This window comes from Dermacentor silvarum, chromosome 5, assembly GCF_013339745.2.
Source record: "Dermacentor silvarum isolate Dsil-2018 chromosome 5, BIME_Dsil_1.4, whole genome shotgun sequence".
NCBI lineage: Eukaryota > Metazoa > Arthropoda > Arachnida > Ixodida > Ixodidae > Dermacentor > Dermacentor silvarum.
This window is the reverse complement of record NC_051158.1, coordinates 132456409-132476218: the sequence shown is the minus strand read 5'-3', so window position 1 is coordinate 132476218 and position 19810 is coordinate 132456409. Positions and strand designations below refer to the sequence as shown.

General features: G+C 47.8%; 1 protein-coding gene across 5 annotated transcripts in view; it reads left to right on the top strand.

The window, feature by feature from the left end:
* The window catches only part of LOC119452590 (uncharacterized), a 124976-nt gene extending 105669 nt beyond the window's left edge, over positions 1-19307 (top strand). For 4 of the 5 annotated variants that reach the window (XM_049668489.1, XM_049668490.1, XM_049668485.1 and 1 more), the window contains 2 exons: positions 3960-4004; positions 19103-19307. In XM_049668489.1, coding sequence (XP_049524446.1) covers positions 3960-4004; positions 19103-19287 — 230 coding nt within the window. In that variant the 3' untranslated portion in view covers positions 19288-19307. The remainder of the gene's footprint in view (positions 1-3959; positions 4005-19102) is intronic. The other variant, XM_049668488.1, reaches the window with a different exon arrangement.
* The last annotated feature ends 503 nt before the right edge of the window (positions 19308-19810 follow it).

The window sequence follows — 19810 nt, the reverse complement described above, 5'->3', positions numbered from 1 at the left end:
CGTCATTAACGTTTCTGGCCACGTGACTTTTGAACATAGTAATCAGATCGTGCGTCGATCTACAATGCGCTAACCGGTTGCGCTAACTTTTCCACAATAGCAGTGGCGCCTACTGCGTTGGCGGCAAACTTCCGTCTTGTCCGTGGCCTCCGGTTAGGTCGCTCGCTATCACGACGGATATATTTGCGGATATAATTATTATGGCGATAGGAATTACATGGACACTTCTACTGGATTTCTGCCGTCGGCGTCGCTGTCGCCGTGAGGTAAAGGGCGATAAAATCGTCGGCGCGCGCCGTATGCGCGAGCAAAAGCGCGCGGGGGACGCGCGCTATCACGGAGGGCTGAACCCCCCCCCCCCCCCGCTCGCCATCCCGGAGAGCGAACGCTCGGCGGAAAGCAAATGTGACCGTCGCGCGAAAGACCGTGGGGTTATGGGAGGGACGGAGGGAGGGAGGGAGGCGGGGCGGCGCTGTGCTCCGGCACCAAAGGCGTATTTTGCCACTCAATCTCCCACGCGAAAGCAACAAAGCGGGAAGAGGGGGGAGTAATGGGGGGGGGGGACAGCTTCTCCTCTGCCAACAACTTCACCTTTGCGCTTTGCCCGGGGATGCCTGTCGTCCGCACCGTCTCTTATCTCCACACGGCTCTGACCTTTGTATATGCGCTGTGCATTCGCCGCTCAGTTTCCGTTGAAGCGATAGACCCCGCGAACCTGCACTTGCTGCCAGCGTTTTGACAGTCGTTGGCTGCGGTCATTCAGTGTGATCTATTCATGTTTGCTTGTGCGCGCTGACACCAGGGTTGTTAATTCAGTTAGTAAGCCAATGTGTCCAAGTTTATGCAGCCGATAAAACTACTATCCCTACTCCGAACTCTACTAATTTGCGATCGCAATCAATGCTTCGCCTTTCGGGCGAAACTGCGACATTTTTTTTTAGAAAACTACTAGCGAAATTGCTTATACAAGCTTAGCGTGCTGACAAAGTTCGCAGATGCTAATTATATTCATTCCTGAATAATTTCCTACATCAAATCTCAACGTATACTTTGCTCACAGGCATCGCTAAAGCGCACCGATTTGATAAGCACACCAATCTGTTCAACCACCTACGATTTGTACATAAAATTTGAAATATAATGTCACCTTACAGATATTTTTTAAGTACACGGACCTGTTTCTCGAACGGGTAATTATATTTGACGAATACTTTGATTTACCTTACTTCGATTTACCCATTCAGCAAGTTCATGGGGGTGTGCGCGATTCTTTGTTGCATATGATGAAAGTATACAAGATTGTGCGCATCGCCCTTAGTCGTAAATCAGTTATTTATACGCTTTAATAAACCATCACCTCCGATAGCTTCCAACATGTGCATTAGATCTGCATAGTTCTTTTATTGCGTCAGTAATGCCGCTTGCCTACTTTGTTACGGCCATTTTGTTGTACATTTTTGTAAATGCACAAGACGTTTCACGTACCCCACTGCGGTTGCGTCCCTGATACAGTGTACCAAATTTTATTACAAAGAGCCGTGACTGAAATTAATGCTCGAATTTCTGTACCGGAAAATTGCCCGTGAAATACGCCATTGTAGATAACTACGTGTTTGACATGAAAAAAGGCGTTCAAAATTCGCGGAGTTCATTGCCGCAGCTTTCAAGCACGGGTATAGAAGTTTTAAAGGGTAGATCGACCAAAACACTGTGAAAAAGAAGCGTACGTCGAAACAAAAAAAGTACTTCATTCTCTTCTTTCTGGGGTTTTACGTCCCAAAACCAGTTATGATTATGAGGTACACTGAAGTAGGGGGCTTCAGATTAATTTTGACCACCTGGGGTTCTTTAACGTGTACTACAACGCAAGAACACGGGCGTTCTTGCATTTCGCCTCCATCGAAATGCGGCCGCTGCAGCCCGTATTCGATCCCGCGATCACGTGATCAGCAGCGCAACGCCTTAGCTGACTGAGCCACCGCGGCGGGTAGTACTTCATTTTCATCAATGGTGATGCCAGTCACCTTATTTATGATATCACTTGTGTTCCTTATGTGTCTGCGCTTTGCCTGTGTGAGGAGAAAATATGACATGAAGGTACCTTGCGTAGCGATGCAGCGTCGACCTGGTGAAGTCCACTTGGGACTTTACAAGAGTCTTTTTCTGGTTGATTTTTGACTACCGATACATGCACGAAGCTGAAATATTTTTTACACCGCCGCAGGTAATACCGGCTCTTTTTGGCACCAGGATGTCAAAGGAATGTGCTTTTAGCCGCTTTTTCACGCCTGTTTGAACCTCTTAGTCGGTTTTTTTGTCAATACTGGCACATTTCATGCTCTCCCTAAGTACTGATTGCAATATAGAATGCTGTGAAGGGTGGTTGAGGATAACTGTGACGATCCCTTTGCTGGTAGGCTCAGTGGTCTTGTTTTTGCGTCAGGAATGGACCACTTTTTCTTTGTCAGCCGCGAGTATTTGCTGAGAGCCGGACACTCGGGTTCACATCTCTATTCCGACAGTGCCTCAATGTCTTTTTTAAGCAAAGAGATTTTCGCCTTTACCAGCACGCGTCCCATTATGCTGTCTGGATGCTTATAGTGATTGGATGCTTACAATCATTGATGCAGATTTATAGCTTTTTTTTCGGAGCGATTGGCATGTAGTAAGACATGTTGCCGACTTCGGTGTTCGGTAGTGTGGGCTTCACACATTTTTCTTCTAGCAAGAGAGTCACATTTCAGTCTTGTGATGCGTCCTACTTTGCCTTTCTTCGCTGCATCCTGTGGTTTACAGTCAGACTATATTAAATAAGTATACCGACATTCATCATTACATTTTAAGCCAACTAAGACAACACTTTGTGGATGCACACTTCTTCTGACAACATATTTTTCTGTGTTTCAAGTACTAGTATTCTTATTATAATCGAAATGTTATTTAATAACCTCGTTTACATTACTTGTATTGTTTGTGTATATGCACTATTGTGTAATGACACTATCTTGAAAACAAATCCTTTCTTATCGTTTTCTTCAGCATTCGTTTGTATTTTACTGATAGATTCGTCAACATTGTTTGCTTTACCGACATATTGTGTTCACTGTTGTGTAATAACTAGAATATTTCGGAAAATATTCAGCTTTTTGTTATCCTTTATGATATGCTTTTACGTTCCTTTGTTACTGACGAAATGGCGATATCTTGAAACTACTACCTCATCGCTGTTGCTAGGGCTTAGCCGTTTAAACAAGCTTTCTCTATAGCGTCTATTTCCAATGTGTATTTTCGAAAAAAAAAATGATTTTGATGTATTTCGCGGACGACATCCGGCGTGATGAATTCCACCAGGCGTGTAAGGAAGATGACTGGTGCCTCGAAGTCTCACATTGCGCGAGTGAACTTTTTATGCGCGTTCGCAGAAGCTGCTGGTGGCTATCGAAATTGTGTAATTGTGTAATTGTGTAATTTATTTGTATTCTCTAAGTATGTTCCCAATTGTGTGTTCACAGTGTTTTTTGTTGTTCAACACTTTTGTATAACGTTACAGTGTGCTATAATGAATTTTCTTCAACCAGAGAGAAATTGTCTCACTGCCCACTCCTGCTTACGGCTTTATTCTAAGGCCATCAGAAACCCTGTAAATAAATAAAATAAATAAATTAGATGACCAAGCGGCCAGTGTATGTTCATCAAACAACGAGTAACACGATCGCATAAACCTGAAGTAACAAGTTAAACAGATTATCTGGCACCATCCCTCACGTGGAGGTTGGAAGCCTGCGTCGCGCACTACAGACTACTGAATAACCTGTGGCGTAGCCAACTTCTCCTTGTGAACAAGGGATTCGTATGGATCTCGGAACGTTTTATTTATATGTTATCAGTGACCGGCATGTTTCGCAACTATATTAACATGTTGGAGTATGTCAAGGACACCTGATTTTCTGTTTTTTCAGGTAACAGATACACATTTGAAAGCAACGCGCTTCCGAGACCCACAGGTGATTTTGCCATTTCTAAATACTCAATGTATACTTATACGGGCTAATAAGTATACGGGCGTATACTTATTTACGGGCTAATAGAACATGTACGAGGCGGAGTAGAATGCAACATTCGGTTTCCGTATTCACTTTCTATCGCTGGAATTCTATGTGATACAGGATTTTCAGGCTTCATGTGTCTAGAATCTCGCAGAAAATGGCGCAGAAAAGGAATGCTGCTAATTGCCTGTGAGGTGAAGCATATTTAAGTTAAGGCAAATTCGGAAGGAAAATTGAGCCTCATTAGACATTTCCTCTGTGGAACAGAAGCTCCCTAGTGAAGCATTTTGCTATTTCTACCCTAAAGAATTTCACAGTCAGGTTAGCGTCCTCATTACCAATACCTCATTTATGTGGCAGACAATCCTACTCCGAGCAAGCTACCACTGGAAAGTCAACCTCAAAACAATCACCATAACTATTACACAAAAGACACAACTCGTAGGAGTCCGGAGAAGAGCAAGGAAATGGTGTCTACTATTCACGAAAATGTGTGAGCCTTAAAAACAGGAGGGAAAACGCAGAATAAGGTCATACACACCACACGCACAGGGAGAATCCATGAAAACGAAGCTTGATGTGCTGTTTTCGTTTAATACAGATAATTGGCAGTGATGCTGACGACATAACAGAGGCGCGAGGTGAGGGTTGCAAGTTGGAATGAGCTAGCGCAAGACAGAGGTAATTGGAGATCGCATGGAGAGGCCTTTGTCCTGCGGTAGACATAAATATAGGCTGATGATGCGAGTGATGTCCTTGCGTGCATCACCTGTGCATGTGCACGTACGTACTACACAGAACACACAGTAAAACATATTTCCTCGAGGTTTTGTGCGCCATTGCGCGTAGCCTACGTGAAGATTAGCACTTTGTTCGCCACGCACGGCGCAGGATCGCATCGTGGCTGAAGAATTGATTTGCAGGACAGCCGCTTGACGTAATGTTGTCTTGACATTGCGGTGCTTCGTTGCGACTTTGCGTCGGAATGCATTGCGTCAGTTGACCGTGCAAGCACGTTTGCAAGGTGTTTATTTTTGAAAAATATCGCAAAAATATCACCTCCAATATACATTTCTCCGAAGTACACGCAACTGTTACCATGTGTATAAGTAACCTTTGCTTTTTTGAAGAAATCCCAAACGAAGTATGTTTTTTGACGGCGCCTTCCACCTCAACCGAGCTACTGTTATGTACTATATGAGTTGTCATGCGCGAAGAGTGGCAAGACTCCTATTCGTTCGTTTTGTGACCGAGTTGGCTTTACCTATTTTTATGCCTCTTCTTTTTGCTAGCAAAAACTGCTAGCAATAGTCTGCTAGCAGGTACGCGCGCTCTCTGCTCTTCCTTGTCGTGTTGCTCGCTTGTGCGCCCTTGCGATTCGGTAATTACAGCCCGCAACGCAAGTGCCAAATCGCTCGTGTTCCAACACAGTCGTGCTTAGCGGTCTGATTAGCTGCGCGAACAGAGTGCGACAGTGTTGGCCTTTCTAGACGAGCGCGCAACACAGGGTGTATAGCGGTGCGCTTCGAATGAACACGGGCGGGCACCGCAGCAACAGCGGGTAGCCGAGAAGCGCGGAGTCCACGTCCCCGTTACCGGCACGGTAACTCGCCACATGCCGTTTGCCATTCGTGGACCGCTGTTGAACGGCAGTTTTCCTCGCGAATGGCGAGATTTATTTGCCATAGAGAGGATGAGACCGGGACCCATTTGTGCGGTAGCCTCACCGCCACCGGTGCCGATATCGTCGCTAGGCCATTTCCGGCTCACTTCAAAGCTAAAACGGACGGCGCTTCGTAATGAATTACCGTCGCTGACAAGCCGCAATATTTTCTTACCGTTGTAATCGCTCTTCGGAATAATTGTACACGAAGAAGAAAACACGCTTATATTAGCCGCGCCGTCGGCTGCGATGCGAGCACAGCCGAGCCGGTCTTCTCCCGTCGGTAGGCGTGCATGGCTGCAGCTGCGCTCGACAAGTATCGCAGCTCTCGAGTTCATGTTTAACGTTTGGCAGTGGATATCGTTCTTCATAAAATGTACAATTTATGCATTCCTTTATCTACAGAAAATTATTTTGTGCTACTGGCGGTGCGCCGGCCGAACTACCGTGTATACTTTGGACACCTCTCGCGTGACAGACGTTCCAGGGCACGGGAGGCCGGTTTGCCGTCGGTATATTTGCCGCTAGCGTGGACGTGCGTTAACCGGAAGTGGGAGATGTTTTGAGAAGCGCGTTGGCTATGACATATGTCACGTAACATTTGAAACAGCACTCGGCGAGGAGGAGAGACCAGCCGACGAGGAGAGCAGCGAAGGAAAGAGCGAAACGTGCGAGGGCCGTTTTTCGATCATCAAACCGCACCATTTCGAAAAATTCTCGCGGCTACGTGGTTGTTGTAGACTCGTTCAGAACTGCAACACCACAACTAAATTTCGACATCTGGGTAGTTTAGGGGCCTTTAAGGCTCGCATGGCAAGTTCGCATGGCATCGTTCGCATACGGCAAGTAGACTTCATTCACTGCAACACTGAACGTGGGAAAGCCAGCTTACAAAGACCAAGATTACACCGATCCCGTTAAAGTCGGCTTCACTTTTAAACTAAAATGCACTGCTAGAAAGACGATTTTCCACGGGCAATTAGGTGGTGTTATATTAAAATGTCAAGGCCCTGGCACCTTCTTTTATTATTTTATTAAGCGTTTGCTATTGCACCGACGCGCGCAGTTCTGGTAGAAATGTTTGAGTTTCTTCGTAGCAGAATTAGGTTTTCTCGTACATTCGAATTACAATCCGATGCCGATTGGTAAACAATCCGACGGCGAATCCAACGCCGAATGGTAAAGTCGTACTTTACCAATTTTCTGGTGGCTTTTACTGTGAGAAATTCAATTTTTGTTCAGCAAAACCTTGCACCACGTGGAGGGCCTGCACGGTCGAAGTGGTTGGATGATTTTCTCCGCCACCCGCGACCACGCGCCGGTTGCCGACGCCGGATTTTTTGCGACACGGCGCCCTGAACGCTATCGCGTTAATATTTGCTCACAGTGCCGCCCAAAGGAAGTAAGTGTCAGTCCAAGTTATTTGTATTGGTAATATTGGTACTAACGACGTGATCTGAGGCTTTGTGCTACAAGCCGATAAAAATGAAATGCTTCTCTTCACCGACGCATATTTAGTAGCTCGTTAAATAAGACAAAGTCTTGGCAGGGGAATTTCTCGGCTTGCTGTGAAACCGACTCTTGTCAATATTAGGATACAGATACACTCAATTCATGTCTATTCTAAAGGTGAACATCTCAACGTTCCTGTGGGTATCATACTCAAAAAATGAAATGGCGTATTTTTTTTTTCATTCGATAGCAAAGATGGTTTTCTATTCGATGATAAACGTTCATGCTCGTAAAGGTATCCTCATAGCACGTCCAGAACATATTTCGTAGAATATCATCAGGGTTCTATATGATTCCAAAAGAAGACGTGGGGCTATCATTTGTCCCGTGACCTTTTCTGGGTGACGCTAAAGGAGTGCTCCTACAGAGTATAGCTGGAGCTGCATCGACCTGCGGTTTTCACTCCACATAAAAGCCGCGCAGAAGAAGCCGCCCCTTTATCTGTTTCATAGGAACCATGCCAAAAAATGACGTTTCACTTCCTGAACGCGGGTTACGCGTAAACGTATATGCGTGCTGTTCCCGAGTTTCTAAGCTATGCCGTCTTGCCGGACAAACCCGCATTGCCGCAAGCTGCTTGCAACGTTCTTCGGGAGTCTCCTAGGAACGCCTAGCCCACCCCTTGTGTCGGTCTGTTCAGCTCGTGCCGGGCGCTTGCCGTCGACTTCGACGTCGCCAGACTCGCGCTCTGTTGGCCGCCGCTTGCGTTGCTGCTTCGTCTTTCTTGCTCGGCGCTCGGCCTCTCGATCGCCAGACGAACTTGGTACATTCATGGCGCACGCAGAATCCGCAGCAACTGCCAGAGAAAGTGAACATTGTGGGAACTCAGCGCTCCTCCACCTACACACCTCCTCCGCGACGCACCGCTTCCTTCCTTCCCCCCTCCGCCGCGCGTTACACCATAGCTTCCTCGGTTTGCGCTCGTCTTATCCACCTCCAGGCGCCCTACTTATCTGGCGCTCGCTTCCGTCTCCAAGCTCGACGGCCTCCAACTTTTAGTCTCGCCGATTTCACACACACGGCATGTATCCTTGCCTGTGAGCGAAATATGAAAACACATTACTAATAAAGCCGTAATACGGGCGCCTCGCTATGGAGACTGTGAGCAGATGTTTTACTTGACGGCTCTGTTTCAGAGCCTACTTCAGTCTTTAAGTACCATCGTTACATTAGTGGCAGTTCGGAGGGCATACTGCACTAAGAAACTTGGCGCAAGGAAAATCTGCAACTTTTCTCCTAAATTGCGGCCAGTATGGCTCTGACAGCAGCTAGTTTTAGCCCTGGCTGGCTTTGAGTTGGGCAGCCGTGTTCAAATCGAATGCGAGTATGTTGACCCGGGACATAACTGAAGTGAATGTCCACCTCCAAAGTGCGCTGCGGTTCAACCGTTAGGCGATCGGTGTCAGAAAAACAGAACAGGTGGGAACGCGGTCGACACAGCTATACGTAAGGCTACAAAATAAAGACCTAGTCCGAAAGCATAAAAGCAACGCATCCTTAGCACCGGCTCAATCGTTAGGATGAACCGTGGCTAAGCACGAAGTGCCGGGTAACACCCAGGCCACGGTCGCCGCATTCCGGCTGAGGAATATTTTGGAAATACTCATTTAGCGTGGTTTGCCTGCTTGTTAAAGAACTCCACCTGGTCAAAATTATTGCAGAGCCCTCGACTACGGCTTCCCTCACAGACCACTGTGCAGTTTCGGGCCACCAAGTGAAAGAGTTTTATAATACAGAATACAGGGCATTTTTATAGACTACACATATTTTTTGTAAACAAGGGTTTCGGCCTATTGCGAACATGCGGTTCTTTCGGAGGTCTTGTTTGGCGAAGCGATTATGGAATTTCCGTAGAGAACATAAGCTTAAAAAGAAGAATGATAAAATTGTAGGACGCTTAAGCTTCGCCTTTAGGAGTAGAACGCGATAGCGTTATCGGGACCCGTTCGTATCGCATAGTTCGCATACGGCAAGTAGGCTTCATTCGCTGCAACACTGAATGTCGGAAAGCCAGCTTACAAAGACCACGCTAACACCGATCCCGTTAAAGTCGGCTTCACTTAAATGCATTGCTGGAAAGTCGTTTTTGAGGGGCAATATAAGTGGTCTTATATTAAATGTGAAGGCCCTAGCACCTTTTTTTTATTATTTTATTATTTGTTTGATATTGCCCCGACGCGCGCAGGTACGGTAGAAAAGTTTGAAAAGGGGTTTGTGCTTGAGTTTGCTCGTAGCAGAATTAGGTTTTCTTGTACATTCAAATTACAATCCGGCGGCGAATCCGACGCCGAATGGTAAAGCCTTGCTTTACCATTTTTCTCACAGATTTCACTGTGAGAAATTCAATTTTTGTTCACCAAACCCTTTCACCACGTGGAGGGCCTGCGCGGTCGATGAGGTTGGATTACTTTCTCCGCCGCCCGCGATCACACGCCGGTTGCCGACGTCGGATTTTCTGCGACACGTGGTCCTAAACGCTATCGCGTTAAAATTTTGGTAAATACCTTTCTTCCTTTCAATCCTGGCGCCTCTATTTAGACGTCAATTATAGAGGAAGTCACTTTTAATCCACTCCCAGTTTTATTGACATATAAATTATACAGACCTTTGAGGTGCATTCAAAGTGTCGGTGCTGCTGTCGTTGCGGTTGTGGTGGTCTCGGGCTGACGGCGCATGCGCGATCGTCACGCGTAGAGTTAAAAGTCCGAAGACGCGGAGCTCATTTGCCTGAAAAAAACTACGAAGTAAAGCCCACTCACTTGAAACGCTCCACCTAATCGACTCGATGGCGGTTAAAGATACTGATAACCGATATTTATGGACCCAGTGTTTTGGCGCAACGAAAAGCTCATCCTCGGTAGTGTTAACATCTGCAGCGGTTACTTCCAAAAGTGCGTGGATATTTTGTAAGCAGATTTTTCGATCTGAGCAGCCTCTAAAAAAATAAGTGTACCTCCTCCAGCAACGCTGAGAAGTGATAGCGATGCCGATAGCCCGCCTCGCAAATTGTGAAAGCCGCCCATCGTCCGGCTTTCACTGGAGGAAGTGCAGCTGTAGTTAACCACCTATATTGTCAATTTCGAGCCACTTTTAAAGGTAAATAGACTGGTACATTAAGTTTGCGTTGCTGTACAGACCTTTCTTATAGCTGCACTGCGTTTTTTTCCCAAGTACACGCCTACGTCATGGCTGGCTGGCCCCCGTCGTCGTTATTCAGTCGATAGACGAGCCAAGCCAAGTCATCGAAAACGAAGGCGAAGGTAGCGCCACTTTTCTACTCACTACAAAAGAAGGCTTATCTGCACAATGTAAGTTAGAAAAAACTTATAATAGAAAGAATGTTACTGCATTTCAATATTAATAAAAAATCAGAGCATATCCACGAGGTGAATGATGATGATGGGGCGAAGCTCCGGTCGGATCATCGGTAAAACGTGAATACTCCGAGTAATTCGCCCAGTATATGATCAAGTAAACACGTGAGAAACAGTGTGTGTATATATACAATACGTTTTATTTTCTTACACGCTTCTTCTTAGATGCTTGGTTTGCGGAGTCCCTTCATTACCACGGCTTTGTGGTCCGTGAAATGAAGGAATAACAGTTGGATAACGCCGCTGCTTCGCGTTCGCGAACGCCTGAGTGTTCGCGCCACAGCCGTGCCGCTTCTGCCTCTCGTTCTCGCACTACGGGGTCTTCGCGCCGCCGCCGCGCTGCCTGTCGTGAAGCCGCGGCCTCGCGGGCTCTCACCGTAGGATTCTGCCTGCGAGCGCGCGCCGCCGCCGCCTTCCGTGCTCTCCGCTCCGCAGCCTTGTCTTCCATCCGGCGACTCCGACCGAAAGAGAAAGCGCGCCAAGAGCGATCACCTTTTATTATAACACCCCCTAGCGGTAACCCGTCACACTGCATTGTAGCGCGCCGTCGCCGCCTTCCGCGCTCTCCGCTCCGCAGCCTTGTCTTCCATCCGGCGACTCCGAGCGAAAGAGAAAGCGCGCCAAGAGCGAGCACCTTTTATTATAACAATCCTAGCGGTAACCCGTCGCACTACATTGTAGGTTGTCTCATAAACTATACGAAAAACTAGCGCCATCTAGTGACATTATATACACTTATATATAGAAAGATCGACACTTACGCCATCTAGGGAACAATTCATAAAACTACAGGTGCCTACATACTACATCGGAGGAAGGACAGACCCAAGCCCTAAGGAGCTTCGCCCCTAAAAGACCAGAAACAGCACACACTGGTTGAAGGTAACGTGGTAGACCTCCTAAATAGGTTGATGTTTTGGCCGCATGGGGCGCCAAAAGTCATTTTTCACGACTTTTAGTGAAGAATTAAAAATATAAATCCACGTTTAATGAGAAAAACAGGGCCCGTTCTAGCCAACACGTTAGACGATCTTTCTATCTGCGGGGTTATTTCAATTCATGTTCTAAGCGGTTGTCTGTCTCTTTAAAGGAAAGCATTCTGCCTGCCGCTGCTGACATGAGTGTTGCGTGAAGGTGCACTATGAGCACACTGAGCTTCCTGCTGCGCTGCTGTTGCTATACTTTGGTCTAAGCAGTAAATGTCAAGCCAAAGTTACCTAATATTTAACTGAGTCCTGTCTAATGCCGACCGTTTCCCGTCTGTCACACCTCTTGCACCACAGACGTGAGACGCATGCAGTTCCACAGGCGGCGCTCATCAAGCAAGCCTTGTGAGACGCCTGGTAGCTACTAGGACAATGTTTCTTCTATCCATTTGATGTTTTATGGCGGGCTGTGTCACTGCAGTATGTCACACCCACGTATAGTTACAACACCGTTCAGAGAGTTCTAGCGCAGCGCTAAAGCTTGCTCGTCAGTAATGTACGCTCAACGTTCATGTGTGACTTCAGCATGGCGAGCACCTGCGCCTACTGTGCGGAACTGCTGCAGGGCCAGCTGCTGGATTCACTTTTAGTCAGTGGACGAGTCGTGTCACCTGGTTGGACGAGTTGGCGTGGCTTCGATAGAGGTGGCCATGCATCACTTGATTCAGCGATGGCGGGCGTCCCTGTCTCATATGCGCTGGTAATGCATGACGTCAGCGGTTGACGACCAGTCGTCGCCGGATTGTGTACTTCCTTTAAACTATCAGTGTGCTTTCTTGACTTGCGGTGCCGGGAGGTCGGCGTATCACTTTAGCTGCAGCTTCTTTATGTGTCGAATGGTCTCTAACCATCTGACTCAAAATCTTCTGTTCATTTTTCTGGAACGGTCAAACTTTTGCAGTCGCATCGTGCGCACTTTTGCATTTGGATCACTCGAAGCCCGTTGCGCGACAAGTGTCAGAAATATGTGACTCGGAAAAACATGGTCCATCTCAACCGCACAGTCTGAATGATTTGCGGCTAAATCATTCTTCTCAATGCTACCTCGACTGGCGGAGAGCTTCAAACACTTAGGAACAATAGCTCGCGAACCAGATGCCGCTGACTGACGTTGGCTGCGGGGTCCATCTCACCGCGGCCATTCAGTTTGTTGGGACTCGGGGTAGCATTTAGGCCGGTGATCTTTTAACCAAAGGGATAAGTTGTCGCGGCAGCAATTAAATTCATCCGTCAGGAGACGCCCGAGAAATGGTTCATCTTCTGCGATTCTGTAAGGCCGCCCTCCAGAGTTTTCTCTGTTGCGTCCCGAATCGGCAGGGCGCATTTTTTGGTTATTTCTATCGAGGCAGACCCTTTCATCAGCGTCGCCCAGACGGTGACAGTGCCCGACACCGACGGGCTTCCCTCATACGGCAGTGCGCATCCTTTAAGTGCTTCGCCTGGTGCCACCCCTTCATCAGCGGCCACCTACCTGGCGAAGCGGCCCGACACCGGCTGAGAGGGGATGACAAGTAGCTCACTTAGAAGCGACCACAACCACCAACATTGTGGAATTACTACCGTGGGAACGGCGACGATCTCGGTTACCCAAATTGGTCAAATGCAAAGGTGCGCACGATGCGACTTCGAAAGATTGCCCGGGTTCTTGCTTGCCTGCCAACAACTGGGCCACATGCGAGGTTTATCCGTCTTCTGACTACTTACGAAGCATCGCTACTATCATCGAATTACGGCCCAGCAGCATGGCCTTCATTGCCCCTGCGGTCCCAGTACACCCCACGAATATTCCTTACCATTCCAGGCATCAATAAGAAGGCACAAATGGCGTCAGGTGCATTGAAGTAGGCAGCTATATTGCTAATACATGAGGTTCAGAGGGACTGTTTACGTGTTTACACGGATGGGTCAGTTATGCACTCCAGTGCAGCAGCTGCAGTATTTCTCCCAGCAAAATATACAGTGAGAAAATTCAGCACATCGCACTTGACATCAATGACGGCTGTCAAACTTCCAGGTCTGCGGCAGCGATTAAATTCATCCGTCAGGAGACGCCCCTGAAACGGTTCATCTTTAATTTTCTAAGGCCGCCCTCCAGAGTTTTCTCTGTTGCTTCCCGAATCGGCAGGGCGCATTCTTTGTTTATTTCCATCGAGGAAGGCCCTTTCATCAGCGTCGTCCAGACGGCGACAGTGCCCGACACCAACGGTGACGGGCTTCCCTCATACGGCAGTGCGCATCCTTTAAGTGCTTCCCCTGGTGCCACCCCTTCATCAGCGGCCACCTACCTGGCGACGCTGCCCGACACCGGCTGAGACGCGATGACAAAGTAGCTCAATTAGCAGCGACCACAACCACCAACATTGTGGAATTACTACCGTGGGAACGGCGACATCTCGGTTACCCAGATGGTCACGTAGTTGCGGCCAATGCGAAGGCGAGGGGGCAACATTAGAGGCGGAGTTCAGTGAAAAATACGACCCCTCTGATTGGCAGCATCAATGTCATCTGATTCCCTCGTCGGTTCAACTAGGGAGGACGAATGTTTTATAAGCAGACACCTTGGGTGCAGTGGAGTGTCCTGACGTGTTCTGATATGTGCTCAGACATGTACTGGACTGAGACTTTCAAAGTGTTCCCTATGGATTGAGCTTCCATATTTGGAGGCACTGTAAATATGTAGAATAAACCCTTTTTTCTCTCGCTCTTACTCCCGGACGTACTCCCTTTGGTTAACTTCCCGTACTCCCTTTCGTTAAAGGATCACGGGCCTAAACGCTACACCGAGTCCCAACAAACTGAATGGCCGTGGTGAGATGGACCCCGCAGCCAACGTCAGCCAGCGGCTTCTGGTTCGCGAGAAATTGTTCCTAAGTGTTTGAAGCTCTCAGCCAGTCGAGGTAGCATTTAGAGTAATGATTTAGCCGCGAATCATTCAGACTGTTAGGTTGAGATGGAAATCGTGGCCGACGAATTAAGTGCCGGTCAGCACGAGATGCGAGCAGAAGGCTCAAAAACAAGCACTAGAAAACGTGCTAGGATGAAGGGGCGTCGCAAAGTCAGGAATGCGACAGACAGGGCTACGCGGCCGAATAAAGGCCCTAAACGGAGTGGGGAGCGCAGTCAAAGAGTTCTAACGGCGTGTTTGTTGCTTGGAATGTTTCCAGACAGAGCACGTCCGAACCGCCGGACGAGAAATAGAAGAAAGGGTCGATCGGCGCTGTTGCGACGCCGGTTCCCTCAAGCTCGACCGGCGTTACTGCTGGATAGCGTGGCGTTCTCGGCAGACTGCAGGCGTACGGTAGACCATGGCGACCAGGTAGGGACAAGAAGACTTCTAGTTCGAAACTTGCACAGTTTATTTCAGCGTTGATGAAGGATTGAAAAGAAGAGAATGAATGAATCGAAAATACATGGTGTGGCCGCTTAAATAGGCCCGCTAACATCGTAGACGGTATTTCGCTCACGTCAACGTCACGTGACAGGTACTGAGTCCAGTCGGGGTGCGGCAGCTACTCCCTCTCTCCTAGGCGACGTTTCGGGGTCTTGCCTCCAATAGCGGGGACTTGAGGCTTCTGCCGTGCATCGTTCGCTCTCTGGGCGCTCTCTAGGTGCACGTACGCAAAGGGCCTGGTAAAAAATGATGTGACACGAGGCCCCGGTGGTACACAGTTCAGGGAAGCCGGAACCCCTCTCCTGCTGGGCGCACACACATACAAAGGGGGCCATAAATCACTGCGACTCGCCCGCCAGATTGCGGACCACTTGAGACAACCATAGCAAATCAGGGATTCACCCTCTGTTGCTTTAGGCATGGGCCTCCGATACTTCCCCCTGCACGGGGCGTCACATGTTAATCGTAACTACCCGGCTGCCATACGTCAATCGTAATTCTTTTTGACACGGCGCGTGACATGTCAATCGTAACAGTGCAAAGGTGGACAAAACCGAAGGTGGCGAGAAGGGGGCAATTATGTTCCCCCTCGTTCGGTTCTTTTCAAGGTGTGTTAGGCATGACACTGGAGGACGAGCCGGTAAGGCGACGTGAATTGGTCATGCGCGGCGGTGAAATCGTAGTGTGATGCGTAGAAGGCGTGTTCACTGTTTGTAAAGTGTCGGCAGTCGCCAGCGTGGAGAATGACCTATTTGCCCTTTGTACTCTCTCGTTAACAAGAAGAGCACTCAGACCGCGCCCACCTCGAATACGGCTTAAAAATATGGCACAGCCATAGGCTAATCGGAACGAAAATCAGTGATTCAGTTTTTGTGGAAGCAGGTTGTTTGTTTATTTTTTGTGTTTGGTGAAATGTTTTGAGATCGCAGAGACCAGAGATCATTTTGATATGCACGTTTCGATCTTTGTTTGCTTGTTTATTTTAGAAGCTCACTGTGTATGTTTGAAAGTTACTTTTTTCGATATGTCTTTCTTTTTTTAGCAGGTAGGCTTCTTTTTTGTAGGGGATACGCTTGCAGAGTCAATCCACGTTATTTCTTAGAAGCCTGTAGTGGCGCCCTTGAGTGCCAGTTCACTTTTCGGAAGTGTTTGCGAGATTTTTCTTGGAAAGTAAAACGCGTTATTTGGAAGAGCCATTGTTTAAACTGCACACTTTTAGAAAGTGTTAGCGGCGTTCCTTTAACGCGTGTCTTGCGCGGGCACAAGAAGCAATGCATTAGTGCGTGGCTCACACGCGTATTTAAAAAACGGGCGTGTATTGAGTTTCCTTTAGAACGTGCGTGGAAGAGCTTCTAAATAAGCGTGAATATTCTTGTAGTGTTGAGCGCGTAATTTGCGCAAGATTTTTTGTTGTTTCTTAAGTGCATGTCCTTTGAGGACAAGAGAAATAAAATGTTTGTGTGCCAGTGACACGTATGTGTTTAATTGTGGCCGCAAACTGAGAGCGACTCTGATAGCACATCCGTGAAGCCAACGAGTCACTCAGTGGCGCTAGCACGTGCGTTAATAACGGATGTAGAGTATACGAACAGATGGTTCCTGGCGTTTGTGCTGCAGATGATATTTCAATTACCATTGATTGATAGCGTTTTCGAGCATTCTACCTTTGCTCTCTGCAGCACGACGATTCGGTTTTGCTGAACTCAGAGGTTCATGAGAGGTCGCTTTGGCGGCACAAAATTGTGGGTCCAAATTATTGGGATAGGCGAGGCCTGGTGGATTTAGAATGATTTCGGGCGCTTGCGCACCGTGGTGTGCTTTGTCACTTCCGTATTGCTCTTCCGTATCGGATGTTGGGAGGAAGTTGTGAATCCTGGTCTAATCTCAGAATTGTGGGCTTCAGCGAAGGTTTAATGATTTGATGGCTGCTTTGGTGCTATTATTAGATGAGGGCAGGTGCGTTGATTTGTTCGCTCGAACCGATGGCTCTCGGTACGAGCATGGCACCTTCCTGTCCTTGTGGTCGTGTGTGTGCTTGTCTATTCCCAGAGAGAAGGCCACAACGAGGATAATTCTGGGACCTTAAGCTCGAGTGTGTCGTCGGCCATTATTTCAAGAACAAACCCCGAGTTCACGACTGACCACCGACGCTTCGGGCAACCTGACAGCTGGTCACCCTCAGGTCGGATCTTCCAGCGGGGGAGGAGTCTGTTGTGTCCATAATCGGCAGGGCTCATTCTTTGGTTGTTTCCATCGAGGCAGGCCCTTTCATGGGCGTTGCCCAGACGGCGACACTGCCCGACACCGACGGTGACGGGCAAACAAGCGTCTCTATTTGGCAGTGCGCATCCTTTGGGTGCTTCCCCCGCTGCCACCCCTTCATCAGCGGCCGCCTACCTGGCGACGCGGCCCGACACCAGCTGAGACGGGATGACACATAAGCTCACATAGAAGCGACCAGAACCACCAACTTTGTGGAATTACTACCGTGGGTACGGCGACGATCTCGGTTACCCAGATGGTCACGTAGTTGCGGCAAATGCGAAGGCGACGGTGCAACATTAGAGGCGGAGTTCAGTGAACAATACGACCCCTCTGATTGGCCGCATCAAGGTCATCTGATTCCCTAGTCGGGTCAACTAGGGAAGACGAATGTTTTATAAGCAGACACCTTGGGTGCAGTGGAGTGTCCTGATGCGTTCTGATATGTGCTCAGACATGTAGTGAGCTGAGACTTTCAATGTGCTCCCCCATGGAGTGGACTTCCATATTTGGAGGAACTGTAAATATGTAGAATAAGCCCTTTTTTCCCTCGCACCTACTCCCGGACGTACTCATCCCTTTGGCTGAAAGATCACCGGCCTAAACGCTACCCCGAGTCCCAAAATCTGTCAGCATTACGCCGTTGACCCCACATACGACTTGTTGCCAACACACGAGAAGTTTACCATTGTGTAGTTGAGAAAGGACATGGCATCTTATTTAAATTTTAGCCAAGTCATTGTGGTGTCCTTGGAAACGAGCAAGCAGACGCAGCCGCTCAAACTTCACATACCATTGCCGATTGCGTCGCTATCCCGATGTCAAGAACAGACGCAGCGGGAAAGCTCCGTGCACTTGCTCGCGAGCTTACGTCAGCCCAGTGGAATTTGGCAGAGTCTAAAACCAGCGCGTTTATTCCCTGGATTATGATCTGAAGCTTCGCCTTCCAGATGGGTTACCACGAATGGCAACCCATCTGGAACTCTCAGTGGTCGTCTATGGCTTGGAGTACCTTTATCAATGCGTACTCATTCCTCATCGGAATTGCCAAAAGTCCACTAAGTGAAGTTTTGCGGGTGCAGAGAGTCGATAGCGCCCTTTCTGTGTTATTGTCGCCGTTTCCATGCACAAAGAAAAGCCCTCAGCACCAAGCTTGACAGGACTAACAACCGCACGCTAACGCAAGCGAGATTTCTTGGACCCCGGTCCCAGCCGACGTCGGCACGAACTGCTTTAAAAGCGCTAGTGTGTTTTTTAAAAGAAACGGGACTCATTAAAACTTTAGAATGGGCAAACTGATGCGTTCCTTTATTTATCTTCTCTTGTATTGTTATTTTTTTGCCCTTACACCATGCATCCCCCCGTGCAGAGTAGCCAACCGGACACTTAATCTGGTTACCGTCTCTGCCTTTCAACTGTTGCTTTCTCTAAACCTTGTTATTATTGTGAATGCTTCGTCCTTCAAGCGAAAAGGCAATTTGTACTAATTGTATGTACTACCGTTGATGACAACGGTGTCAACTCTCTGCGTCAAATGATAAAGCTGCAAGAAACTTTCAGTACAGATAAATTCTGCGACCGCTTAGTGTTGAAACACTTTGTAGGAAGTAAAAAAATCGTTTAAGGGTACATAATAGCCTTTTGACAATGTTTGCACTTGATGAACTGCGCACAAGGCTACCTCTTCAGTCATGCCTACGTTTACTACCTTAGTCAAAGCCTTTATATACTTGTAACCTGTGGTTCATAAATTTTCTAAAATAGGGAACATATGATCCAACCAAAATCTAGAGGAAGGCGCTGTCGTGCTGACTTGATGTTCAGTGCTATTGTTCCACTAGTGCATTACTCATATTTTTATTTTTCAGGAAATGCAGCGTGTTTACTATGGAGACTTGCACGCGCGAAAGAGCATGAGAGAATTTCCTGCAGGGCCGCCTTCAGGCGATTTTGCAGCAGATCCCTGGGACATAAAGTTTACTATACCAAAGAAACATGTGGTAGTCAAAATGACAGAAACGAGACCTCTCCTGTAGGTGCAAAGTTGAATTGAATAAAATATATTACGTTTTAACTCTCGCACTTCTTTTTTTGGCTGTTATACTGAGTGCGTATGTCATACTCGATTCACATCCATGCGTCCAATTTTAAAAGGTGATAAGTAGAGACAGGATTTTAGGCAAATGCCTTTTTTTTCTTCCTTGCACTCCTGTCACCCCATTTTGATATATGAGCATGAATTAGAGGTTAAGGAGGGCCTTTAGAGTGTTTTTACAGTGCCTATAAATGCGTATTTTGGCGTTTGTGCCTAAATGCCTATAAACGCCTATAAATGCCTATTTTAAATATCGGCGCCTATATAAACATTATTTAGCTCAAGTTTCGCTTGCGAGTGCAGTTAGAGATCGTTATTCATGTTACCGGGCAACATTGTTCGGAACTCTATGGGGTTCAACCTAGACCTCCAGTTCAACCAACTCCCGGAAAACAACCGCTAGCAGCAGTGAAATAGGACGCGCCGGCCAGTATACGCCGCCGCGCTGACATGGCGCCAGCGGTTGGCGAATGCGAAACCA